The sequence below is a fragment of the Muscardinus avellanarius genome (genome assembly GCF_963383645.1).
Source record: "Muscardinus avellanarius genome assembly, chromosome: 7".
NCBI lineage: Eukaryota > Metazoa > Chordata > Mammalia > Rodentia > Gliridae > Muscardinus > Muscardinus avellanarius.
The window spans coordinates 1,228,937-1,254,412 of record NC_137793.1 but is presented as its reverse complement, the minus strand read 5'-3'; the positions used below and the strand labels follow the sequence as shown (position 1 = coordinate 1,254,412).

General features: G+C 55.9%; 2 protein-coding genes across 2 annotated transcripts in view; one reads left to right on the top strand and one right to left on the bottom strand.

Annotated features, from left to right (window-relative positions):
- Window positions 1–25,476, bottom strand: part of COL23A1 (collagen type XXIII alpha 1 chain) — a gene marked incomplete at both ends in the record, with an annotated part of 214,377 nt that overhangs the window by 107,321 nt on the left and 81,580 nt on the right. The gene's annotated exons all lie outside the window — the stretch shown is intronic.
- LOC308264769 (actin, cytoplasmic 2-like) lies at window positions 18,206–19,230 on the top strand (the record flags this gene model as incomplete). Its single annotated transcript, XM_080698253.1, is given in 2 exon segments — window positions 18,206–19,202; window positions 19,205–19,230. Coding segments are annotated over 2 exon segments (1,023 nt in total).

Here is a 25,476-nt window from a genome sequence, read left to right as displayed (position 1 = left end):
CTCGCACCGCGGCTGGCATGCATGGTATGCTCAGCCGGGGAGGTCGGCTGGTGCTCCCTCCCGAGGCGCACCCGGGAAGACGCCCTCCGCATCTTAAGAGCATTAGGTATCTGTAGGTGGAAGCCCTTAAACCTGGAAAGGCCCTTAATCCAGAACCTGTGTGTTATCTTGACCGTGGACATTTCCTGTCCCCCAGAACTGGCATCTTAATGTCTCTCCTGTGGGGAGCAGATGATCCCACGCCAGGAGAAATTTCTTCTATGCAAGCAATCAGCCAAGACCGAGACTTGCGCGGGCGACCTTGTGGCCTCCGCCCGCGCCCAGGGAGCTGGGGCCAAGAACTCCAGAGGCAGCTCTGATTCCCTAAGGACGCGCGGGTTCCATGGGGGCTCGCAGCCCTGGCAAGGAGGAAGGGAGCTGGGGAGGGAGGCTGGGTCACTCGTGTCCTGGAAGGGCCAGCTCCATCTGTTCCCCTGGCTACCAGTCGCCTGGTCCTTGGCCACCGGGGGAAGGTGCGTGTCAGCACGTGGCCAGGCACACACGTGTGGGAATGTGTACGAACTGCTGGGGCTCGCTCTGGATCCCCAGGCGTGGGCCGAGAAAGGGACGTAGCTTGATGATTCCTCGCAAGAGCAACTGGGAGACGGGGCTCTGGCGGAAGGAGAGCTAGGCGCCCGGCTCCGCTGGACGCCATCCCGTGGCACAGCCCCTGAGACCCAGGACTGGGAGCACCCCATCACCCCGTGTACGTATGGAGGGGCAGAGAGAGCGCGTGCACCCCACCCGGGGAGGCAGGCGCCATGGCACTTCTGGGTGTGCAATACAGACGTGCAGACACGAGCAGCCTGCCGGGCGTGCGGAGCAGGGACGGGGAAGAGCGAGGGGCCCAGAGAGGTCAGTGGCCTGACCGGCCAGCAGGGACTGGACACGGCCCGCAAAGCCCAGAGACTGCCCTTGTGTGACATGCACGGTGGGAGGCTGAGACAGTGGGAGGCTGAGACAGGAGGATCGCACGGGTTCAAAGCCAGCTCAGCTACTTAGTGAGGCTCTCAGCAACTTAGTGAGACCCTGTTTCCAAATAAAGTATAATAGATCTGGGAGTATAGCCCAGAGGTAGAAAAGCCCCTGGGTTCCACCCCCAGTACTACAAAATTTTTTTTTAATTAATTAAAAAATAAAGATAAAATAGGGTTGGGGTGTGGCTAGGAGGTAGAATCCCCCTGGGTTCAATTCCCAGTAACCCCCACACACAAATAAATAAATATAAAAATACAAAATAAGAAGGGCTAGGGATGTAGTTTGGAGGTAGAACGCCCCTGGGCTCAATCCCCAGAGCCACAAAAGAAGAGAACGGAGGCTGAACAGCGAGACCAAGAAGGACACAGGAGATGCGGAAGGGCAGAGGGTGCAGGCCCTGCTGGAGCCCCGTCCCCGTGGGGTCGGCTGCACCACGTTCCAAGGCTGGCTGCGTTCCCACCTGGAAGCCTCCAGAACCCCGCTGCTGAGGGCTTTTATTGAGGCTCCCTTAAACAGGCAGCTGCAGGATCCCCTGGGCGACCCAACTCCATGCCCAGCCCCCTCTGTTCCCAGGAGTGGGCTGCGGCGGGTTCCAGCCTCTGATTAGGGTCTTTCTGAAGCCGTTGTGGGGCCAGACGCAGCAGACCACTCATTAGCACACAAAACCCACCCTTATCCTCTGTAGATTCCAAGGCGGTTAGAAGCTGGGAGCCAGGAACCAAATGTTTGTTTTTTATTGTACCACACTGTCTCATGTAGCCCCCTGGGAGGGGCTCATGGTGCCTCTCCCCCCAAATCCAGCTGTTGAGTCCCTAAGCCCCAGAGCCTCAGATGGTGCCTGTATTTGGAGATAGGATCTTTAAAGAGGTGATTAAGTGGAAATGAGGTCACCGGGGGCCCTAATCCAACAGGGCTGGCTCCTCAAAAGATGAGGAGATTAGCCAGGACAGGCACGCACTTCTAATCCCTGGAATTGGGAGGCAGGAACTGGAGGATCACAGATTTAAGGCCAACTCCAGCAACTCAGCAAGGCATGTAGCAAGTAGACCTGTTTCAAAATAAAAATAAGGGTTGGGATGTAGCTCAGGGGTGGAGCGCTTGCCTAGCACGAGCAGAGGCCTGGGTCTGAGCCCCAGCACCCCATAGAAAACCTAAAGTAGGGGGTGTAGCTTAGAGGATGAACGATCTTGGGCTCAATCTCCAGCACGAGAGAGAGAGAGAGGAGAGAGAGAGAGAGAGAGAGAGAGAGAGAGAGAGAGAGAGAGGATGTGAGCGGAGGCCAGCTCTGAGAGAAGCGAGGGGAGGCAGAGGAGAAGCCGGCCAGCTAGAAGCCAGGCGTGCCCAGCCCCCAGCTCGTACCCCCACACCACCACAAGCAGTACTTGCCACGATCCCGGTGCCCCTCCTGCCCTGTCCCCTTCCAGATGGGGCCCAGCGCGGCTTGGAGGCTAATCAGAAGGGCCGCGCTCACACCAATGCCGCGGCCACGCCGCAGGGCAGGCAGCATGCTTCTCCCAGCTGGGTCTGCAGCCTCCCCGCAGCCCCCTCATTACGCCCCCACTGGCCCTGAGACTCCCCTCTTCAGGATAGACGCTGAGGCCGCAGGGAATCCCTCCAGGCCGGCCACATGCCTGGACCTGGGCCCCTTGGGCTATGTGACTGCTGGGGACTCTGGGTAATGGGCAGAAGCTGCCGGGCTTGGGCTTTAGCAAGTGGGCCCGCTGGGGGCCCCCGGGACCCCTGCCTTGAAGCCCAGCTGTGGGTTGGGGAGGGCGGAGAACGCCCTTTGCTGGCCAGGCGCTCCTGAGGGAGGGAAGGGGCGTGGCGGGGACCCCCTGCCGCAGGCTGCCTCCGCGCACCTCCACTGCACAGCCCAGGCTGAGCCCGCAGACCGGCGGTGGACAGGCACTTGGAGCTTAGCAGAGGTGGGGCTCAAGGGCTGGCCTGCCTCTTCCGTAAAGCCAGCGGTTCACACAGCGTGGCTCTCACGGGACCCCAGAGCGGCCTGGCTGCTGGCCGCTGCCAACCCCAAGTTTCCCAGGAGCCTCTGCTGCGAGGGAGGGGTGGGCACCGGCCCAGAGCGCAGGGCTGAGCCAGCGTGGACGGCGCGGCCGCTGTTGGTCCAGCGGTGAAAGCCATCATCTCTGTGTCCGTTCCAGGCTCCCGGAGCCTGCCCTCCCTGGGGAAATTACCTGGGGGTCACAGTGAAATTTCTGACAGCTAGTAAAGAAACTTCTGTTTCAGGAGCCAGATCCTGGAGCCCCGGCTCCGCAGGGGTGTGTGTGGCCGTTCCTCCTGTTTTTAAATCACCAGATGAGGTGGAACAAGGTGAATGGGGGCATGAGTTCCCCTCCCCATCCCATCTGTAAAATCAGACAGCCACAGGACCCTCTCCTGGGCTTCCCCGGCACTCCCAGAATTCCCGGGTAGGAAGAGCACAGAGGAGGGAGGTGACCCGGCCAGGCCCTGGGCAGAAGCGGCCTCTGAAGCTTACAGTTGCGTCGTGCAGCAAGGCCTGGTCGCTCCTGGGCGGCCTGCTTTGGAGGTGGCCCTGAGGAGGCAGCCTGGAGGAGCCGGCGCTCCCTGGCCCTGCCCCGGGCCGCTCATCCCCTTACCCCGTTACTGCTTTCCTAGTGGGAGGATGCTGCTTGCCCTCGAGGACTTTATTGAACCGGGAAGGCGGGCACACAGCAGGCGATTATAAGCTGCACCGGGAACTCCAGGCATTATGGGCGAACAGAGGAGGCCTGCTCAATCCTGCCTGGACTTCTTGGAGCTGCTACGCTCTAACTGTGGTAGGAAGGCCGCCGAGCGGGCCGGGGGGCAGGGGGCCAGCAGAGTGGACCAGAAAGGAGGCAGCAACGTGCCTGTGCCGGCAAGGGCGAGCCAGCCGCGCCAGAGCTGGGGCGGCGGCCGAGGCCTGAACGCCGCCGCTGGGCCACGCCCAGTCACTGGCCAACAGCCACTGGCCTTTACCGGGCACTTGCTGTGTCAAGACACCATGCCAAGCTCCGGGCAGGCTTCAGTTCAACTAATTCTGATAGTAAAAGACCCACAGGGGTATGATGGCCATTTTGCAAAAAGAGACCAAAGCTCAGCGAGGTCATGGCCCTGGATCCAGGCGCCCAGCATGGAGGGTGGAGCCAAGGTTGGCCTGACCTGCTGGCCACGGGAGCACTGCTGGCCACGGGAGCCCTGCCGGCCACGGGAGCACTGCCGGCCACGGGAGCACTGCTGGCCACGGGAGCACTGAGAGCTGCATCCCTGTTCCCCACTCTTCCCTTCCTAAGATCACAAGGCTGGTAAGTGGTACAAAAGGGACCTGGGACTATCTTCAAATTCAGCAGCTTAATACCCACCCTCCGCCTCTGTGACCTTTGTAGGGCTCCTAGTAGCTCATTGCTCCGCTTCCCCTGGGTACCGTGGGAGGTGAGCGCCGGGACGCCCGTGGGTGCTCGAGTCCCTTATATAAGGCGGTGCAGAGTTGAGCAGAGCCTGCACCCACCCTCCCGTGCACCTCCACTCCTCTCTAGAGGGCGTTCGGTGCAAACACTGCTCACACAAGGCCATCAGCCGTCCTGTGTTAGGGAACAGGGGCAGGAGAAAGTTCAGCACAGATGCGAAGTTTCCTTCCAAAATGGTTTTTGACGTGCAGTTGGTCCAGTCGACACGGAACCTGTACATTCAAAGCCACCTACTCAGCAGGACGTGGGACCTGCCTGGGCTCACCAGCCTCTGAACACGCAGCCCCGGACCCGCAGATCCCTCTGGCCCTGCGGACTCCCGGCGCCCCACCAGGATCTAGTACTCTGCCCCCACCCGTGGCCAGCCCTGTGGCCGCACGGGCCCCGCTGCCAGCCTCTTCTCCAGGACATCAGCCTGCACACAGACTTTGAGATGCTGAGGCGGTCCTGGGCGCCTAGACTGGGTCCGGGCCCCAGTGGAGAGGGGGAACGGTGGGGTCGGCCTCAGAGGCGCTGAGCGGAGCGGCGCACGCCTGGGGGCTGCTGCGAGGGCCCACTGTCGGCTCCAAGCTCCCTGGCTACCATAGTGCAGCAAGCTGAGGTAAGGGGGGGCTGCCACGGGGCCTCGAAAAATCTCAGCCAACATGACTTAATCTCCTGAAAGAGGACAGTCAAAGACGCGCGGCCAGGCCTCTCGGCACCTGTCCCCACCCTGGGACCTCTGCTGTCGTCCACACCAGAGTCGAGGATAAGCGTGAAGAATGCAGACCAAACTGGACGCTCCAGACCCACTCACTCCGTGAGACGGCCCACTAGCAATGTGCTTATCTATTTAGCTATTATTTTGGGGTTGGGGATTGAGCCCAGGGGCACTCTACCTCCGAGCTGCATCCCCAGCCCTATTTTATTTTTTATTTGGAAACTAAGTTACGGAGAGTCTCACTAAATTTACCGAGGCTCACCTCAAACCTGTGATCCTCCTGTCTCAGCCTCCCGAGTCCTGGGATTACAGGCACGTGCCACCATGCCCGGCTCCATTTTACTTTGAAAATGCGGCTCAGCCGGGCCAGATGTGGTGGCGCACACTTGTAATCCAGTACTGGGAGGCTGAGACAGGAGGATCACAGTTCACAGACAGCCGTAGCTACTGAGTGAGGCCCTTTGCAACTCAGTGAGGCCCTGTTTCAAAATAAAAGAATAAGAAATAGGGCTGGGGATGTAGCTTGGAGGCAGAATGCCCCTGGGTTCCATCTTCAGTACTGGAAAAAAAAAAAAAAAAAAAGGCAGACCACACTCATCTCTGCCTCCCTCTCCCATTGAGAGTTAAAAGGTAAACCAGGCATGGCGACACATCCACAGTATCAGTGCTCGGGAGGCTGAAAGAGGATGATTGTGGTTTTGAGGCCCGTGTGTGGTAACTTAGCAAGACACTGTTTAAAAAAAATAGGGCTGGGGGTGGGGTGTAGCTCAGAAGTGGAATGTCCCTGGGTTCCATCCCTAGTACACACACACACACACACACACGGAAACATATTTGAAACACATTTGAGTTTCCTGGTTAGAGCTGAACCCACGCCAAACACCTGGGGGGGGGGGTCTGAGCCATCATTTTGTTTATTTAATTTGCTATCTGAAAATATTTGGGCAAGAGAAGTAAGCACCAGTGAGGTCTCCAGTAGAATCTGGGCCCGGGGCCTCCAGGGCTCTCCCCCGAGGCCCGCCTCCATCCCCAGGTGCCATGGGGACCGGCGGAGGCAAGTCGGGGCCAAAGGGCCGCCCCTCCCCACGGCCTTCGCGTGCCTCTGCATCCATGTTTGTGAATATCGTATGCAGGCCAGATGGCTTGGGAGAGCCTGTCCAGTGGGGTCTGGTTTTATTGTTTGACAACATGGACTATAAAACACTCTGGGAAAATGATCCATGTGTTTGAAAGGAGAAAGGGAAAAAAAACTAATGAGAAATAAAGGGAAGGTTCAGGGTGGGCTTCTGAAATGGCGAGAGAATCCAGAATGTCCTGAAATGGCGAGAGAATCCAGAATGTTCTTGGGACAGGTGGGCGTCGGGAGCGGGTCTAGGTCCCCCTGAGTTGCCCTGGAGGAGCAGGGAGGGCTTCTCAGCTGGCCGAACTTGCTCGACGTTGGGCGATCCCGCAACGCCCGGCGGCCGGGCTCCTCTACCAGTCACAGGACAGCAGTGGCTGAGCCCTGGGTACGAGGGCTTCTGGAAGGCCACCCCGCTCTGCCAACCAGAGCAAGGACTCTGCCAGGTGTGTATTCAAATTAACCAGGAGAAGCCAGGTGTGATAGCACACGCTTGTAATCCCAGTACTCAGGAGGCTGAGACAGGACGATCGCGGCCAGCCTCAGCTACTTAGGGAGGCCCTCCGCAACCTAGTGAGACCCTGTTTGAAAAATAAAGACTAAAAAGTAGGGCAGGGGGTGTAGCTTGGAGGTAGAATGCCCCTGGGTCCAGTCCCCCATACTGCAAAAAAAAAAAAAAAAGAATTTTCTGGGATCTTCACACCACTGGTGCCATGGAGACCCAGCAGCAGGCCTCAGGCTTTCCAGGTGATGCCAGTGTGTGCCAGGGCATGGTGAACAAATGGCCCTCGTGGACTTGGGGGTGAGCCTGGGGATCTGGTGGACAGCTGTGCTCGGTGGGGACTGCGGCTGCCGGACGGACGAGTCGTCACCGTCTCAGCCCTCACGCCAGGTCACCCCATCTTTTCTCTCCGTGCCACTTGCTAATTGTGAGGCACTGAGCCGGCTGGAGAAGCCTCTGCGGCTCCTCACCCAGCGCTGGCCCCGATCACCCGACCCGCTGCAGGTGCACCGTGAGGCCTGCCTGCTCTGCCTCGATGACCTCCTCGGCACCCCAAGCCCTGGCAGCTGCCTCTCCCTGCCCCTCCCCCGAGGACCCCGACCTCCCGCCTCGCAGCCAGAAGCTTCTTTTGAAAAAAAAAAAATCTCCTCACATCTCCACTTTGCTCAGACCCCCCACAGATGCAGAGACATGGTCTTTCACGACCCACGGGCAGGGGCAGGAGACGGTCAGTGCGTTCCTTCAAGAGCCACCTGGGCAGTTTTTTTTTGTTTTTTGTGCATAGTACTGGGGATGGAACCCAGGGGCATTCTACCCCCAAGCTACACCCCAGCCCTATTTTTTATTCTTTATTTTGAAACAGGACCTCACTGAGTTGCAGAGGGCCTCACTAAGTAGCCGAGGCTGGCCACAAATCATGATCCTCCTGTCTCCACCGCCCGAGTCCTGGGATGGCGAGCGGCCACACCCAGCTGCTGGCCAGTCTCTTACAGAGTCAAATGCACATCTGTGGAGAGAGGCACCTCTGAGCCTGGCTCTCCCCAGGAGAAACGCAGACACGTGTCCACGCAGAGGCTGGCGCAAACGCTCACAGGCCTGGAAGTCACCCAAACGCACCTGGCTGGTGAATGGAGAGCTGGCGGGGCAGGGCCGCTCGAGGCCACGCGTGGCGAACCTGAAACTCACGCTGACTGAGAGGCAGGCACGCAAGCCTGGGGGCCGTGAGCTGCCGCCCCGGTGGTGGTGGTGGTGGGGGTTCTGGAAAGACCGATCTGCTGAGACAGAGCAGATCCGTGGTTGCCTGGAGTGGGGTGAGGACTAAGGATGGACTGGAAATGGGCCCAAGGGAACATTTTGGCGGAATGGGAATATTCTAAAACGTGACTGTGGTTGCTCACTATATACATGTACCAGAAATCATGGCACTGTATACTTAACAATGGCAAATTTTATGGTGTATAAATTATACTTCAAATACAGCTGTTAAGGAGGCTGGGGCAGGAAGATAGCAGGTTGGAGGCCAGACTCGATAACTTAGTGAGACCTTATTTTAAAAAATAATTTTTTTTAAAAGGCTGGGGATGGCCGGGTGTGGTGGGCACGCTTGTAATCCCCGCGCTTGGGAAGCAGAGACAGGAGGATCGCCCAGGTTCGAAGTCAGCCGCGCTGGCTTAAGAGACCCTGTTTCCAAATAAAAAAAATATAAAAATGGGTCTGGGAGTGTAGCCCGGAGGTAGAAGGGCTTCCAGGAACCCCAGTACCACCAAAAAAAAAAAAAAAAAAAAAAAAAAAAAAAAAAAAAAAGGGTGGGGATGTTGCTCAGAGGTAGAATGTCTCTGGGCTCAATCCCCACTAAATAAGTATAAAATAAAGTTGTTTAAAAATAGCCCTTCCCCTTCCCTGGTTCCAGTGGGGACTGCAGCCGGCACCTCCCCATGCTCGGCCAGCGCTCTCCTGCTGAGCGGAGCCCTGCACTGAGAATCTGCTCAGAGCACGGGGTGATTTGCTGGTCAGCTCTCCCCCCATGAGAACCGTGCTTTAAAAACACGCTGTGAAATCAACTCTGTGCATTTCCACCAAGATTTTAAAACACTGAAATGATGCGGTAGACTCATGTCACACATGTGACGTCACGAGGTGGCCTGGCTCCGGGACACGCACAGGCCGTCCTGACTCGCAGGACGACGCTCGCAGGACTCGGTGCTTTGACTTCACGGGCGCAGGCTGAGCGCGCCCAGCAGAGCTGGCCTTTGCATTCTGAATTTGTGTCTTTTCCTGGGCTGGACATGCGAGGAGCTTCTCCCTCGCTGGGGGACCGCATCAAGCGGCAGCTCCCCCTCAGCCCAGGATCACACAGGCCCACGCAGGCCGCATGGCAGTCCTGTCGCTCAGCCAGCGTGCCGCAGTCTAAGCGCGGGAAGCGCACTTTTGACTTACGATATTTTCAGCTGGCGCTGTCTGTGGGGATGTAAACCCTTGGCGGTTGGGCGTCAGCACATATGGCTGTGTACCAAGCCTACATGTTCCTTACCATGGCTTCAGAAAGTCTGAAAAATAGCCAGGCATGGTGGGACACACCTGTAATCCCAGCACTCAGCCAGGGAGGCTGAGACAGGAGGATCGCAGGTACAAGGCCAGCCTCAGCAATTCAGGAAGACCCTTGGCAACTCAGAGAGACTCTGTTTCCAAATAGAAAATAAAACAGGGCTAGGGGGTGTAGCTTGGAGGTAGAACACCCCTGGGCGGGCTCAATCCTCAGTTCCAATAAATAAATAAATACATAGACTAAAAAACACTTGGTTAGACAAGGCAGTCTTGAGAGAGAGAGAGAGAGAGAGAGAGAGAGAGAGAGAGAGATGAACTTTTATCACATCTCTTTAGATTTCCCATTTCAGGAGAATAAGAGAACCTTTCTCCAGTGCCCTGTGGCCCCAGATTATGCGATTCTACTAAAGTCGCAAGGTCTGACCATTTTCTACTTTTCACAACAACAATAAAAATGCAACAACGGTTGCAATCTAAAAGTCCAGATGAGGCTGGCTACGTAATTTGTGGGTTCCACTGCAAAATGAAAGTGGGTCCTTTTCTTTAAAGGTACCCAGGATTTGGAAGCGTCTGGGCAGGGCCAGGCCCGCGAGGCGGCTCTGAGGGAGGTGGGGAGGCGGAGAGGGAGGGCTGCCGTTAGAAGTACCACCATAGTGGGTGCTAATGGGGGTACAGAAAAGCCCATTTCACCCCTCATGTTAAGAGAACCAGGAATTCAAAAATGCTTCTGAAATAAAATGGTCAATGAGCCAGGCAGAAGCACGGGCCTGTAATCCCTGCTCCCATCTCAGGCTGCAGGACGAGGGACGGGGCTCGGCATGAACGTCAAAACCCTGAGAAGAGCCGCGCTCCCTGCGCACTCGCGTGCCCAGGCTCCTGCAGCCTGGCTCGCCCCCAAGCCTGGCCCGGGCTCCCCTCGGCCAAGAGCGCCAGCGTGACCAGAAAAGAGCCTGGCCTGTCCCCCACTCCCATTTGTGTCATGGAAGCCAGGTGGCCAGGGCGGGAGCCGGAGGCTCAGGTGCAGAGGAAAATTGCTCTGCCTCGCTTGCACAAGCCGGTTTTTTCAAACAGCGATGGGAACAGGTTTTAAAGGTCGCCTCTTTTCCACGCGCCTTCAAATGTCACCGTTAAGTGACTTGGGGCTGCTTTTGAGCAGCGTTTTATTCAGATGCCTGTCAAAAGCCGTCTCCCAGAGCGAAGCCTTTGCGAGTCTGAACTGATAGGCCGAGTTCTCCTTCATGGCAGCCGGGGTCGGGGCCGGGGTCAGGAGCCACTGGAGCAGAAGCATCCGCTTGCTTCTTGCTGGCTTGGGGACAGATCATCTTTGTTTTAAGCCAAAGAAGCCATTATTCTCTCTCTCTCCCTCTCTCTTACACACACACACACACACACACACACACACACACACACACACTTTTGTAGTACTGGTTCTGGGGATGGAACCCAGGGGTATTTTACCTCTGAGCTACACCCCAGCTCTATTTTTTATTCTTTATTTTGAAACAGGGTCTCACTAAGTTGCTGAGGGCCTCTAAGTAGCTGAGGCTGGCCTTGAACCTGCGATATTCCTTTCTCAGCCTCCCAAGTCCAGGGATTACAAGCATGCACCTCCACACCTGGCTCCCCATTCTTAGGCGCAGTGGTAAAGGGCTCTGCTGACGGCACAGAGACCCCGCCGGCCGCTGTGCCCCCGCCGCCCTGCTGACCAAGGGCCTCGGTCGCCCTCCGAGCTCAGCGGGACCCAGTCTGAGCACCTGGCCCACTCTCCCATCCAGTTCCTATTTCTCAAGCAGGGAACAGTGAGGCTCCCTGGCCCCACTAAACCTTCCCGCTGTTTCCGGCCACGCCGCCCTGCTTCCTCTTAGCCGCGGGACCGGCTGGACCTGCTGTGCGTCTGTGTGATCCGGGGGCCTGGCAGCCGGCCGCTCCCTGCCCTCCTTGGGCCTGTGTGGCCTGAAGTCCCGGGTGGAGCATCCTCCCCCGACCCACCTAGGGTAGGCGGCATCTCCCTGAAACCCAGAAGAGTCAGGGAAGCCCGCCAGGCGGACCACTTAGCACACGCCATGCTGGTCAAGGCAGCTCATGAACCCCACATTTCAAGTGGGTTGAAATAAATGTCTCAGGTCCTCTAGCAAACCTGGTCCAAACTACCCCCACTTGGCAGGTGACACAGACCACACCCAGAGGCCAAATGCACAGTGCCCCCCATACTGGGGTCGAACCCAGCGGCGTCCAACCTCCACACTGTAACAGCAGCTCTTTTTATTTTTTAAGTGTGGTAGAGGGTCTTGCTAATTGCTAAGGCTGGCCTTGGACCTGCGATCCTCCTGGCCCAGTCTCTCAAGGACTGGGGTCACAGGTGTGCGCTACTGTGCCCGGGCCTGGCTGGTATTTAAAAGCCATCTGACTAGGTGTATGGTAGCGTTTTGCTATGTGTTTAATTTTTATTTTTCTTATGATTAATGATGTTCAGCAACTTTTGTTTACCTGCCTTCCACATATCTTCCTTGGCAAAGTGATTTTGCCCATTCCCACTTAAAAAGCAAAATGAGCCAGCTGTGGCGGTGAGCACCTGCGACCCCGGTGCTTGTGAGGCCAAGAAAGGACGGCCCAGGTTCGAGGACAGCCTCAGCTACTTGGTGAGGCCTTCTACAACTTACTGACACTCTGTTTCTAAATAAAGAATTAAAAAATTGGGCTGAGGGTGTAGCTTGGAGGTTGAATGCCCCTGGGTTCCATCCCCGGTACCGCAAAAAAAAGCAAGCCTGCCTGGCCTTTGCTGCTGCTTTCGCCAGCTGCCGGAGAAGGGCGCGGGAGGAGGGCGCCCGGGCCAGTCCGACCTTCTGCCCCCTGGTAGCGACTGGCCGTTGGCCTGGCCAGGGCTGCAGTAGGAGGTTTCTGGCTCAGCCTCCACAGACCCAGGAGCGACAAGTCTGTCTCTCAGCTTTTGAATAAAGCCGTTTTTACATGCTCAAATGCAAACAGCACATGTCCCCTCCCTGAAGTAAAGGCACTGAAAACAACGCTCATTAAAGTCAACACAGACAGGATAATTAAAGGCAGAGCTGCCCCGGCCTAAACACAGCTTCCCAATTCAACGGATGCGGCCCCTCACTCTTTCCCCTGATTGAGAAGGGCCTGAGAGACAGGAGGCCCTGCTGTCCAGTCTCCCCGAGAGCCCAAGGAGGGTGTGCAAAGCGCCCTCACCACGGCTCTGGGTTTGAAGGTGTTGTACCTGCCCACCCTGGCCCCACGGCGTGAGTGAGACCAGCGATCCCTTCGCCCTCCGTCTCCTCATCAACCAGCACCACGGCACGTCTGTGTGCCGAGAACACCCTTAGGAGGGCACCAAGCCTCGGCCCAGCTTCCCTGGCTGGCCGGCGTGGTCACATGACTAGTTTCTGGCCAATGGAAAAAAAATGAACGTCAGGAAGATGGCAATTTTTTTTGTGTTAGTCTAAACGTTTAGCACAACTTACACAAAGCGTACCAAGAAGCTGTTTCTCTGAAGTAGAAACGTCACTCTCAAGTTCATATGGAAAGCCCCAAAGGCAAGAGTAGCCAGGAAAACCCTAAAGACAAGCTGCATATTCTAAATCAGAGCTGCCGCTTTCAGACGTCAAAGGGACCGTGGTGCTCTGGCCTCACGGGTGAACTGACCTATTTCATGATCCATCCATCGATAGCTGAGCGGGCTCCGGGAGGAGGCCGCCGGAGGAGTGCCTGGAAATGCGCTTCCCCAGCCCATCCACCCACCTACCTACCCCTCTCTCTCTCTCTCTCTCTCTCTCTCTCTCTCTATCTCTATCTCCCTCTCCCCCCCTCTGTCTCTCTCTCTCTCTCTCTCTCTCTCTCTCTCTCTCTCTCCATGTGTGTGTCTCTCTCTCTGTGTCTGTCTCTTTCTCTGCTTCCAACTGCTGGGAGCGGAGCAGCTTTCTTCCGCAGAGCCTTCCCGCCATGATGTTGGACTGTGCCTCAGGCCCAGAGCAGCAATGCCAGCCGGCTATAGACTGACGCCCCTGACACTGTCAGCCAAAATTAGCCCCTCTGCTCTCATCTGCTCGTGTTGGACATTTTGGTCACGGCCGTGAAGAGCGGAAGCGTACCCAGTCCTGGCCTCTTCCCGCTCAGGGTGGGCCGCACCTCTGGTCTCCCAGATGCGCCTCCCCGGGTGGCAGCCACTCTGCTCCAGTGGGACCTCACCTAGGCCGGCTGCGCCGGGCCTGGGGGACTCCGGAGGGTGACATGGAGGGTTGTAGGCTTGAGGCCAACCTGGTCAACTTACCAAGACTGCTTCAAAGTAAACAATTCAAAAGGCCGGGGTGCAGTTTGGTAGTAGAGAAGATAGCCGGGGAGCCAGGTGTGGGGATCAAGGCTCAGGATCCTCCTTCATGACAGCTCACCCTCAAGGGACCTCACCAGGCCCCGGAGCACAGTGGCAGCACTCCCGGGTTCAATCTCAGTGCCCCTCACACACGTGAACTAACCGGGAGAGGGGGAGGGGCAGAAGGCTCATGTACCAAACAATCTCGTGTACACTGAGATTGTTGTACATTAAACAAAAAACAGATTGTTTAATGACTGGTTATATGGAGAGCACCAGCCAGAGCCTCTCTTTGACCTTTGAGCCATAATAAATTAGAGATTTTTTAAAGAGGGTTATACCCGGCGTGGTGGTACACGCTAGTAATCCCAGCATTTGGGAGGCTACTTAGTGAGGCCCTCTGCAACTCAGTGGCACCCTGTTTCAAAAATAAAGAATAAAAAGTAAGGCTGGGGGTGTAGCTTGGAGGTTGAATGCCCCTGGGTTCCATCCCCAGACCCACAAAAAAAAAAAAAGGTCCTGGGGCCAGGGGTAGACTGAGTGCGAGGACGCTTGCTTAGCATATGTGAGGCTCCGGGTTTGACCCCAGCACCTCCAAAAAAAAGGTTAAACAGGAAAAGAAATGGAGCCTTTTATATATTTCTTAAGCTTCTGAAACTCTACAGCAAACATATCATGTATGTAATTTGTGAAGGAAGAAACGATAAGAGTAGAAAAATAATAAAAGCAGGAAAATCAGTGAAGAGGAATAGACACCAGGAGGGAGGACAGGTAGAGGGGAAGAGACGGCAGGTGGGCTCGGCTTTCTCTGTGTGTGGTGCTGGGGCTAAATTCAGGGGCATCCTAGCGCTGAGCTGCACCCCAGCTTGAATTTTTATTCTTAATTTCAAAACAGGATCTCACTCAGGTGCAGAGGGCCTCGCTAAAGTAGCTGAGCTGAGGCTGGCTGAGGTCTCAGGTCCTCTTGTCTCGGCCTCCCAGGTACTGGGGTCACAGTGTGCTCCCCACGTGCGGAGCGAGACGGGGCTTTCTAAACATAAAAGCAATAGATGGACCAAGCTGATTAGCCCAAATGTCTGTCTGTCTGTCTGTCTGTGTCTCTCTATATTCCTGTGTGTATATGTGTGTGTGTGTGTGTGTGTGTGTGTGTGTTAAAAGGTAAATAACAAAATGAGAGAAATGTTTAAAACAAATATAACACGATTGTGTCAGTTTTAAGGGTCTTGCAGATCAAGCTGGGTGCGTGGTGGGCCGCATAGCCCCAGCCACTCAGGAGGCCGAGAGGGGAGGGTCTTTTGCGCTCCTGAGTTCGAGACCAGCCTGGCAGTATAGTGAGACCCTGTCTCAAAAAAAAAAAAAAATCTTGTAAATCCCTGACTTTCTATTCCAAAGACAATTCAAGATAGAACTACATCTGTCCAGTAAACATATGGCTAATATTGAAGCTGGACAGAGGTTAAACAAAGCACCCTTCTTTGAGTTTGCTTGGTGACACTGAACCCCTACCACTGAGGCTGAGGCATGTTGACCAGGCGCAGGGCCACGGGCCTTTTGAGCTTGTTCTCAACAAGGCCCCGGGTCCTATGTCTGAGGCTCACACGTCCTCTGCCAGACCCATTTCCCTTCCCAAAGTCTGGCCTAAAGAAATAATCCGAAATCGCCAGGTGTGGTGGTGCACACTTGTGACCCCAGCATTCAGGAGACTGAGACAGGAGGATCATGGTTCATGGCCAGTCTCAGCTACTTAGGCCCTCCGCAACTTAGTGAGACCCTGTTTCCAAATAAAGAACAAAAAATAGGGCTGGAGGTGTAGCTTGGAGGTAAGATACCCCTGGGTTCCACCCCCAGTACTGCAAAAAAAAAAAAAAAAAAAGTCAAGGGTTACCAGGTATGTCGGCGCACACCTGTGGTCCCAGCTACTTGGGAGGCAAGGCAGGAGGTGCACAAGTTTAAATCCAGTCTGGGCAACATAGTGAGACCCTGCCTCAAAATAAAATGCAAACTGAACAAGGGCTGGGCATGTGCTCTGTGGCAGAGAGCTTGCCTAGCACGCTCGAGCCCTGGGTTCAAGCCTACTCCCTGACACACGTACCGAGTGGAGGGCCAGGGCGTTCGCCCCAGCCTTCTTTCTAATAGCAAGACTTCAAAGGCATTCTTTTTTTTTTTTGGTGGTACTGGGGGTAGAACCCAGAGGCTTTCTACCTCCGGGCTATACTCCCAGCCCTATTTTATATTTTATTTAGAAACAGGGTTTCACTAAGTTGCTGAGAGCCTCTCTAAGTAGCTGAGGCTGGCTTCGAACCTGTGCGGTCCTCCCGTCTCAGCCTCCCAAGCGCGGGGATTACAAGCGTGCACACCACGCCCAGCTATTCAAAGGCATTCTTAATGCCCCAAAGAAGAGAAAATTTATCTCAATAGGGAATAAATATGTTCCCATTAAAAATGTTGTCCTTGATGAAAAAAAGCAGCCCCAAGGGCAGCCGCAGCAGAGCCCCGCGGCCCCTCCGTCGCCGGGCAAGCGCGCAGCTGGAGCGGGTGTTGGGATTTTCACTCTGGGGCCGTGTTAGGTGTTTTAGGTGAGTTTGGGCAGCGCTGCGGAGGAACAAGGTCCTCAGCAAGTGTAAAAGACCTCGCTAAGGAACACCTTCGCACCTTGGGATTTAAACTGAAAATATCAGTGTGCCTTCAGGATGGAGCACAGCCTAAAAATAAATGGACAGATGATTCTCCATGACAGGCCCAGGAAACAATGACCATCAGTACCAGGGGTCCAGAGCCCCGGCCTGTGGTCGGGGAACACAGGAGATGGGCCTTCTCGTGACTTGAATGTGTCTCCCAAGCTTCCTGGGTTGGGAACTTGATCCCTAAGTCTTATGTTAATGGGTATGGAGGTGGGACCTTTGAGGGGGAATTAGCTGAGGTCACGTGGGGGTCCCCACAAAGGCATTAAAGGAGCTCTAAGAAGCTGTGCATGGTGGCGCATGCTTATAAATCCAATTCAGGAGGCTGAGCTAGGAGGATGGTGGTTCGTGGCCAGCCTCATCTATTTAGTGAGGCCGTCTGCAACTTAGTGAGACCCTGTTTCAAAATAAAGAATAGGCTGGGCATGGTGGTGCATGCTTATAATCCCAGCATTTGGGAGGCGGAGACAGGAGCACCCGGGTTTGTGACAGCATCTGGTAGTTAGTGAGGCCCTTTGCAACTCAATAAGACCCTGTTTCAAAATAAAGAATTAAAAAACAAATGGGGCTGAGGGTGTAGGTCGGAGGTAGAATGTCCCTGGGTTCCAAAGAAGGAAAGAAAGAAAGAAAGAAGAAAGAAAGATTGGGCTGGGTTGTAGCTCAGAGGTAGAATGCTCCTGGGTTCTATCCGCAGCACCATAATAAATAAATAAATAAATAAATAAATAAATAAATAAATAATAAGGGACTCTGAGAAGGGAGCAACCCTCCCCTGCTACTGTGCTGCGGGCGGCCCTCACCAAGGCCCAGCAGGTGCTGGCGCCGTGATCTGGGGGTTACCAGATCCAGAATCAGAAGTCCAATCGACTTCTGTCTTTGCACATGACCTAGTCACAGAAGACGCGCTGGAGCAACAGAAAGCGGACGAGGACGAACCCAGACCGCCTTGTCATCGTGGGAGCAAAAAATACCAGAGGTCACCGGGGCGTCCAAGGCTCGCGGTGCAGCGGCCCAGGAAGCCTCCGCCTGGCCGGGGCCTCTTCGCCTCGGCGACGCTGACCTGCTGGGCTGAATCACACGGACTGCGTTTAATGCACGAGGCCATCACGAGTCCAGACCCAGAACTCAGTGGCCCTGCCGGGGGTGCTTGGGGACAAACTCATTACTTTGAAAACTGGTGAATGGAGGGAGAATAAATAAAGCAAGCTGGTCTTGTTCTGAAGCAGATTCGACCACAAGGCTGGACTTCTTCTATAAACGAGTAAAAGTAAGCAAAGGGATTACAATAGCAGTACTCCATAAGCCCGTAGTGAAATAACCACAGGGCCGTCATCACCATGGCCGTTAACATCAGCAGAAGGAGCACGAACCTTCTGTGTCTCTGCACGGCCGGGTGCTCCAGCGCCGAGGGATATTCCTGCCCCAAACTAAACCTGATCTCACCAAACGTCTACATCGCCCATCGGTGAGGGAGGCACGACAGAGGGACAGGGTAAGTGAGCCGCAGGGGCTCAGTGCAGGTGGTGGGGACCCGCGGGGCAGGCACTAGGTTCCTCAATAAACACATTCCCAGGCGGGCTGGCCGTGGCTCAGGGGTACAGCGCTTGCCTAGCACACGCGAGGTCTCAGGCTCTATCCCCAGTCCCACAACAAAGCTAAATATAGATAAGTTGCAAGGGGGAAAAATAAAGAGACGGAAGCAGGCCCCTGGCATACCAGCCAATCACAACACAGGAACCTCATCTGGGTCCTGATTCAAACCATTAAAAAACTTAAAAACAGGTCTCACTTGCCGCTGGCCGCTCTCCGCGCTCCTCCATCGCTCCACCGCCGCCCGCCCAACACCGATGGCCATGGAAGAAGAAATCGCTGCGCTGGTCCTTGACAATGGCTCCAGCATGTGCAGAGCCGGCTTTGCTGGCGACGCCGCCCCTCGGGCCATGTTCCCCTCCATCGTCGGGCATCCCTGGCACCAGGGCGTGATGGTGGGCATGGGGCAGAAGGACTCCTACGTGGGTGACGAGGCCCAGAGCAAGCGGGGCATCCCGACCCTGAAGTACCCCACCGAGCACGGCATCGTCACCAACTGGGACGACATGGAGAAGATCTGGCACCACACCTTCTACAACGAGCTGCGCGTGGCCCCCGAGGAGCACCCGGTGCTGCTGACGGAGGCCCCCCTGAACCCCAAGGCCAACCGCGAGAAGATGACTCAGATCATGTCCGAGACCTTTAATACTCCAGCCATGTACATGGCCATCCAGGCTGTGCTGTCCTTGCACGCCTCCGGGCGCACCACTGGCATCGACATGGACTCCGGTGACGGGGTCACCCACACGGTGCCCATCTACGAGGGCTATGCCCTCCCCCACGCCATCCTGCGTCTGGACCTGGCTGGCCGGGACCTGACAGAATACCTCATGAAGATCCTGACCAAGCGCAGCTACAGCTTCACCACCACGGCCGAGCGGGAGATCGTGCGGGGCATCAAGGAGAAGCTGTGCTACGTCGCCCTGGACTTGGAGCAGGAGATGGCCACCGCCGTGTCCTCCTCGCTGGAGAAGAGCTATGAGCTGCCCGATGGGCAGGCGATCACCATGGCAACAAGCAAGCGCTTCCGGTGTCCCGAGGCGCTCTTCCAGCCCTCTTTCCTCAGTATGGAGTTGTCCGGCATCCACGAGACCACCTTCAACTCCATAATGAGGTGCGACGTGGACATCCGCAAGGACCCAGCACCACGGAGATCACGATCATCGCCCCCTGAGCGCAAGTACTCCATGTGGGTCGGTGGCTCCATCCCAGCCTCGCTGTCCACCTTCCAGCAGACGTGGACCAGCAGGCAGGAGTACCCTCCATCGTGCACCACAAGTGCTTCTAGACGGACCGAGCAGGTGCCAGGCATCTGCTGCCGAGCCGATTCTCCAGTGTAAATTTGCCCCGGCAAATGTATGCACCTCATGCTGGTCTCATGAAACTGGAATAAGCCTTTGAAAAGAAATTTGTCCTTGCAGCTTGTCCCCGGTGTCCGCACTGGACCTCGTTGCTGATTTCGGCCTTGTGTTCACGTTAGCTGTCCCTTGGTCTGTGTTTAGTACCCTGTGCACATCTTTGATTTACCCCTTATCCGTGCGGCTCGGTCACCTGGTGGCGGAGGTGAGCGCACACCTGTGGGACAGCAGCCTGTGGCTGGCGATCTGAGGCCGCAGCGCAGCCATCTGCAGGGAATCGCTGTCAGCGGACTGACTGCTCCGGGATTTCTCGGGCTGGCAAGAGTCCTGGACCAGCGGTCCCTTCCATCTTGCCGGTCTAACAGGGTGGAAGGTCCGAGCCTTAGGACCCAGTTTCCGTTCTTACTAATGTTTCCCCGCCCGAACACCGTGGGTTAGTACTTGCCTTGAGTTGGAAACAGTTTGCATTTACATCTGTCAATTTATTCATTTTAATTTATGTAAGTTTTTTTTGTACTCAATTCTTTAAGAGATGACACAAATTTTGGTTTTCTACTGTTATGTGAGAACATTAGGCCCCAGCAACACTGTCACTGAGGAAAATAAAAGTGCTGCAGTAAACAAACAAACAAACAACAACAACAACAACAAAGAAAACCTTAAAAACATAGCCAGGCGTGGTGGCACACACTTGTCATCCCAGCACTCGGGAGGCTGAGACCGGAGGATCGCGGTTCGCGGACAGCCTCAGCTACTTAGTGAGGCCCTCCGCAACTCAGTGAGACCCGGTTTCAAAATAAAGAATTAAGAAATTAGGGCAGGAGATGTAGCTCGGAGGTTGAATGCCTCTGGGTTCCATCACCAGACCTACAAATAAAGAAAGAAATAAATAAAATAAAACTTAAGCTTAATCTTAAAAAAAAAGCTTTAAAAAAAAAAGCTTAAAAACACTTGGGGAACTCCAGCAGGTCAGCTGGAGATTCAACAGCTAGAGAGTCAACAGGTATGAAGTACCTGTTGACTTTTTAATTTTTTAGATGTAGTAAATGATATTTCAGTGATATTTTTTTTTTTTGCGGGTCTGGGGATGAAACCCAGGGGCATTTGACCTCAGAGCTACACCCCTGCCCTATTTTTTATTCTTTATTTTGAGACAGGGTCCCACTGAGTTGCAGAGGGCCTCACTAAGTAGCTGAGGCTGTCCGTGAAGTGCGACCCTCCGGTCTCAGCCTCCCGAATGCTGGGATTACAAGTGTGCGCCACCACGCCCGGCTCCAGTGAGATTTTCTTAACAACAGTTTATTGACCTGGAGAAATGCCCGAGAGATAGCCAGGATGGGACAACTACGTCGCTAAGCCCGGGCGTTACCAGCCTCGGCCTGTCGGAGCTCAGCGCAGCGTGGAGACAGGAAGAAGGGATTCCGTGGGAGGCTGATAGCAGCCGGACGCCCCGTGGTGTCCCCATGCACGGCCTTTGATGAGCTGCCTCCTAGCTTCTGTCTTCCATGGTGAAAGGCCTTACTGTGCCATCTCCCCAGCATTTCGCCTGGAACTTGCCAGGAGGAGCTTGGTGGTTCCGCCCACGGCACACTTGTTTCTGCTTAGCTCTGCTCTCTTCCGCAGGCCTGCTCCTGCACAGAGGTCAACCCACAGACCTTCCCTGTGCACACAGTCCTGGATCGGACCCCATAAACAATGCCGACCTAGCACAGAAGCCCCTCTCCCGGGCCAGACAGAGCGACAGAGCTGACCACTGTTTACCCCAAGAGAGAAACGGCCAAGCAGTAAAAAAGTCCTTTGCAAAGACGTGCGGGGCGATGGTCATCCGGGTGGAGGAGAGCTGGTCACTACCTGAGTCACTGCTCTGGCCAGCTGGGCAGGGCGTAGCCAGAGGCCAGGACATACACACGGTCTGTGCCGGCACCCGTGCACCTGAGCAACATGGTGGGAGCTGGGAAAAGCCTCCCAATAACCTTCAGTCCACACGGGGACACCACGTGGGCTCTCGGGAGGATGTGTGTCCCTGGAGTGGCCCTCTCCTTCCCGACAAGCACAGCGGCTCCAAGACACACACGGCTGAGCTCTGCGCAGGCGCCACAAACAAGTCGCACTGTCCCAAGCCTCGGCGTCCACGAGGCCTTGCCTTCTAATCTGACAAGTGACTTCCCTGCCTGCCACCTCCTGTCTCCAGTGACAAGAGTCACACTCCTGGACTCAGTTTCCCCTCCTCTGCTTGCTTTGTACCTGCTCTCAAGAAGTGCATGGGCACTGATTTTGGTCCCTCTCATTAAAAAAAAACTTTTTATTTATTTAAATTTGGTGGGGGGAGCTGGGCGTGTTGGTGCACGCTTGTAATCCGAGCATTTGGGAGGCTGAGACAGGAGGATCGCAGTTTGGACAGCCTCATCTACTTAAAAAAAAAAAAGGGCTGGGGGTGTAGCTCGGAGGTAGAATGCCCCTGAGTTCCATCCCTAGGACATATGTGTGTGTGTGTGTGTGTGTGTGTGTGTGTGTGTGTGTGTTTGTGTGTGTGGTACTGGGGATGGAACTCAGGGGCATTCTACTTCTGAGCTACATCTCCAGCCCTTTTTAGTTTTTATTTGGAAACAGGGTGTCACTAGGTGGCTGAGGGTCCTGCTGGGCTGCTGAGGCTGGCTTTGACTCTGATCCTCCTGTCTCGGCCTCTCAAGCGCTGGGATTACCTGTGTGCCACTCTTCCTGGCTGCCCTTTTTATTTTCTAAAGCTCTTGCCAGCCGTACTGGACCAGGACGCATGGCTCAGAGCTTGCTCATGTCAGGTTTGTAGTCAGTGGGGCAAGGAAGACAGACCCCCGGGGTGTCTCCCAGCCCTCCTTCCCTACTCTGTGCGTTCTAGTTTTGGGGGGTCTATAAACAGGAGACCTCAGCTTGTGCCCGCATGTGGTTCAACTTAGGCAATAAATAACAGAAATTCTCACGGCGAGTGTGGTGCAGCCGTTTACGAGAGCCGCCCTCTAATGCAGGCCGGTGGGCAGGAGCCAGCTGAGGGCCTGCCGTGGGCCTCCCTGAGACCCCAATGACGGCCGCTGAACCCCGCTGCCCACCTCCAGCACACGCGTCGCCCTGCTTCACCTGACCTGCTGCCCTAAGGGCTGTCCAGAGGGGCCGCAGCGCGGGCGCAGACTGGACTCGTTGGACCAGGCTTGGCCATCCCGGGTCCCCACCCGACTGTAACACTGGATTCCACCACAGAGGGCAGCAGTGGCAAAGGCCAGTCCATCCCCACGTGTGAGGACAGGACGGGGTGGACAGCTGGTGGGGCCCTCCATGCCGGCCACTCTGCACGGCCTGTGTCCCCACCCTGGGCTCCGGCAGCCCTGGGCCTGGCCGGCCACAAGACCACTTCACCCCGGTGAGGGCTACGGGCGGCTCTGCTGGTGCACTGGTACCGCATTCTGAAAACACTGAACTGATCTCCCCTGGCTGGGACGGCGTGGGGTGCCGTGGGGCATTTGGAGAGACCAGGGTCAGGTCGGCAGTACCCACACCTTCTCACAAGCACCTCCAGAGGCTCCTCCAGCCGGCAATGCCTCACCTCCGGGCCCCTGTGTCCCCTTCGGGAGCCCAGACGATGACTGGCAGCCTCGATGCTGGCGGGAGGCTGGGACGAGGGCCTGGGCGGCGCCCTCTCAGCGAGTGCACAGTGTGCACTAGGTCGACACCAAGGACCGTGGCTGCGCTTTTTTTTTTTCCAATTCCAAGTACGAGGGGTGCAAACTCGCGAGCGTCCTGAACAACTCGGGAAGAAACCGAAGGCCAACGTCGTGGACAAGTCCCGGCCCCAAAGTTTCCAGCCAAGCCCCGGACAGTGGGCCGCAAACCCGGCTCCGAGTGGGCAGGCCGGCCGGCTCAGTGACAGGCCTGGCCCCAGCTCGGCTAGGCTCAGCAAGGTGGGAGCCCCGCTGAAGGCCGGGGGAAGGGGCGGGGAAGGGAGATAGAAGCGGACAGCGCCACATAACTTAACTCTCGCCGTACCGCCACCGCTTCACAGATGACACTGCGTCTCCAGAGGTCAACTCAGAGGGGTTTTTCCTTTTTTTTCTAGCAATCAGATCCAAGCCCGACCCGCTGTTAAACAAAAGCAGCTGCGGCATGTGCTCTGGTCAGTGATGAAAACTCGGCGTCTCCTGTCGCCGATATGACTTACGGGGCGCTTTCCACACTCACTCCTTTTATCTTTGCGCTGGAGGCTGAGATCGACCTGCATGCACTTAGCGTATTCCAGTCGTTTAAAGGACTACAGAACAAACGGAAGAATCTGTGTTAAATCAGGCGCAAGAAGAGGAAACACTTCTAACAAAATATTATGGGAAGAGCTTTGGACTTCTACAGATCACCACGGAGCTCTGAAATCCCCGAATTACAATTGTTCTGCGGTTCCGTCCCCACCCATAAGGTCTCAGGGAAATGCGGAGCAGGCCCAAGGTGGGGCTGGACAAGAGTCTTAACTTAATTTGGATTCTGCATTAATGAAAGAGCAAAGACCAAAAAAAAAAAAATCAAAACGTTCCAGGATTTAACAAATTTAACTACAAATTACAAGCCCGGTCCTTTCAACAATTAGATGCCCGTAGAAAGAGACTGTCTCCCAAATCAGATTTCCCAGCTCCCCCTTCATGAACATCCCCCCGCCCCTTGTCTCGTCAGAACTGGAGCCAAAATGGAAATTGGTGTGAAAATTAGTGAACATTTATGAAGAGCAGACGACCACAGGAGAGGAGCAGGAAGGCGGCGTTGCTGTTTGCAATTTATTTGGGAGAATTAGCAAAGCCAGGCAGGGGAGGCCGGGAGCGCGGTCACAGGCCGCTGCGGCAATTTCATGCCTCCCTGCAGGGCTGAATCAAGGGAAACGTTTTGTGCTCTGTTTTTTTAGTGTAATTGAACTTCCGCAGCCCTCAGGGCTTTGCCCCTCTCTTCCTCTTTTCAGCTCTAGAGTCCAGTTATTCTGAGAGCAGCACACCTTCAAGTTACAATGCTATTTACAGTAAACTGGCCAAGAAGTCGATGCAGACTTCTCTCTATCACCACCAGCTCTTCCCAGTCGTTGAACCTGTTTATGTAGTTATGTTCCGGTGGTCCTGGGACCGGGCCAGGTCGCTCTGTTACTAAACTTACCCGAGCCCTTTAGCTTCGCACTGTGACACGGTGTCGCCAAGTTACCAGGCACCGACCTCGGGCCTGCGGTCCGCCTGCCTCGGCCTCCCAAGGACCAGGCTCAGGGCGCCAGGCTGCCTTCCTGCCTTTGAGGCGTTTGTGAAATTCCCCTTTCAGCTGATGTTGCAGGTGTTTTTCAGGGAGCCCAAGCCGGGCAGGGGCTTGGCTTTGCTCGCCCACCCCTTCCCCACTGGTCAGAAGGAGTTACTGGATCCGGGAGGGAGCCCTAGGAGCGACAGGCGGAAGGGCGGGACTCCTAATGATAATACACACGCATTGAGTGCTGACTGCATACACGCTGCACTGGTTCCTTAAGACGCGGGGCTGCGAGGTGGGTGTAGTGTCTGTTTTATGGTTGGGTTGAGGGAGGAGACGCTGATGGAGTCTCCGAGGCCGCGCAGCCCAGAGGCCAAGCGCCAGGCAGCGGCTTTCCCAGCGGTGCCCCCCAAAGCGAGCCGCTGCCCCGGCCCTGCGGCGCTCCATCGTGTAAACACAGGGGGTCTGGCTGGGAAAGACGCCTCTGGTGTGTAAACAAGCGAGAGCTCCAACATCTGACCTTCCCTTTGCAGCTGCAGACGCTGAGCAGGTGCAGGCCTCTGAACGCCCGCCTCACACGGCGTCGACAGCAGGAGGCCTGGGGAGGCCGCAACTACACGCAACATACACAGGAACTACACGCAACATACACAGCAACTACACGCAACATACACAGCAACTACACACGCTATGCGGTACGCCGGGGGCCTCCTGGAGAGCTGCGCAGCGGCACTACCTACGCGCACACTGCTGAGAAGCCAGCAACGCTCCGCTGTCTCCAGACCTCCTCTGGCCCCGGCGGACGCGCTGTCCCTGCCAGACGCCGGCTCCGCACCCGGCTCCCAGCCCGCACCCACCGCCCGCCTGCTCCGCCCCTGAATCACCCAGGCAGCCACCCAGCTCGGGCCCTTGTGCGTGGCTTTCTCTCTCTTTCTTTCCTTCCGTCC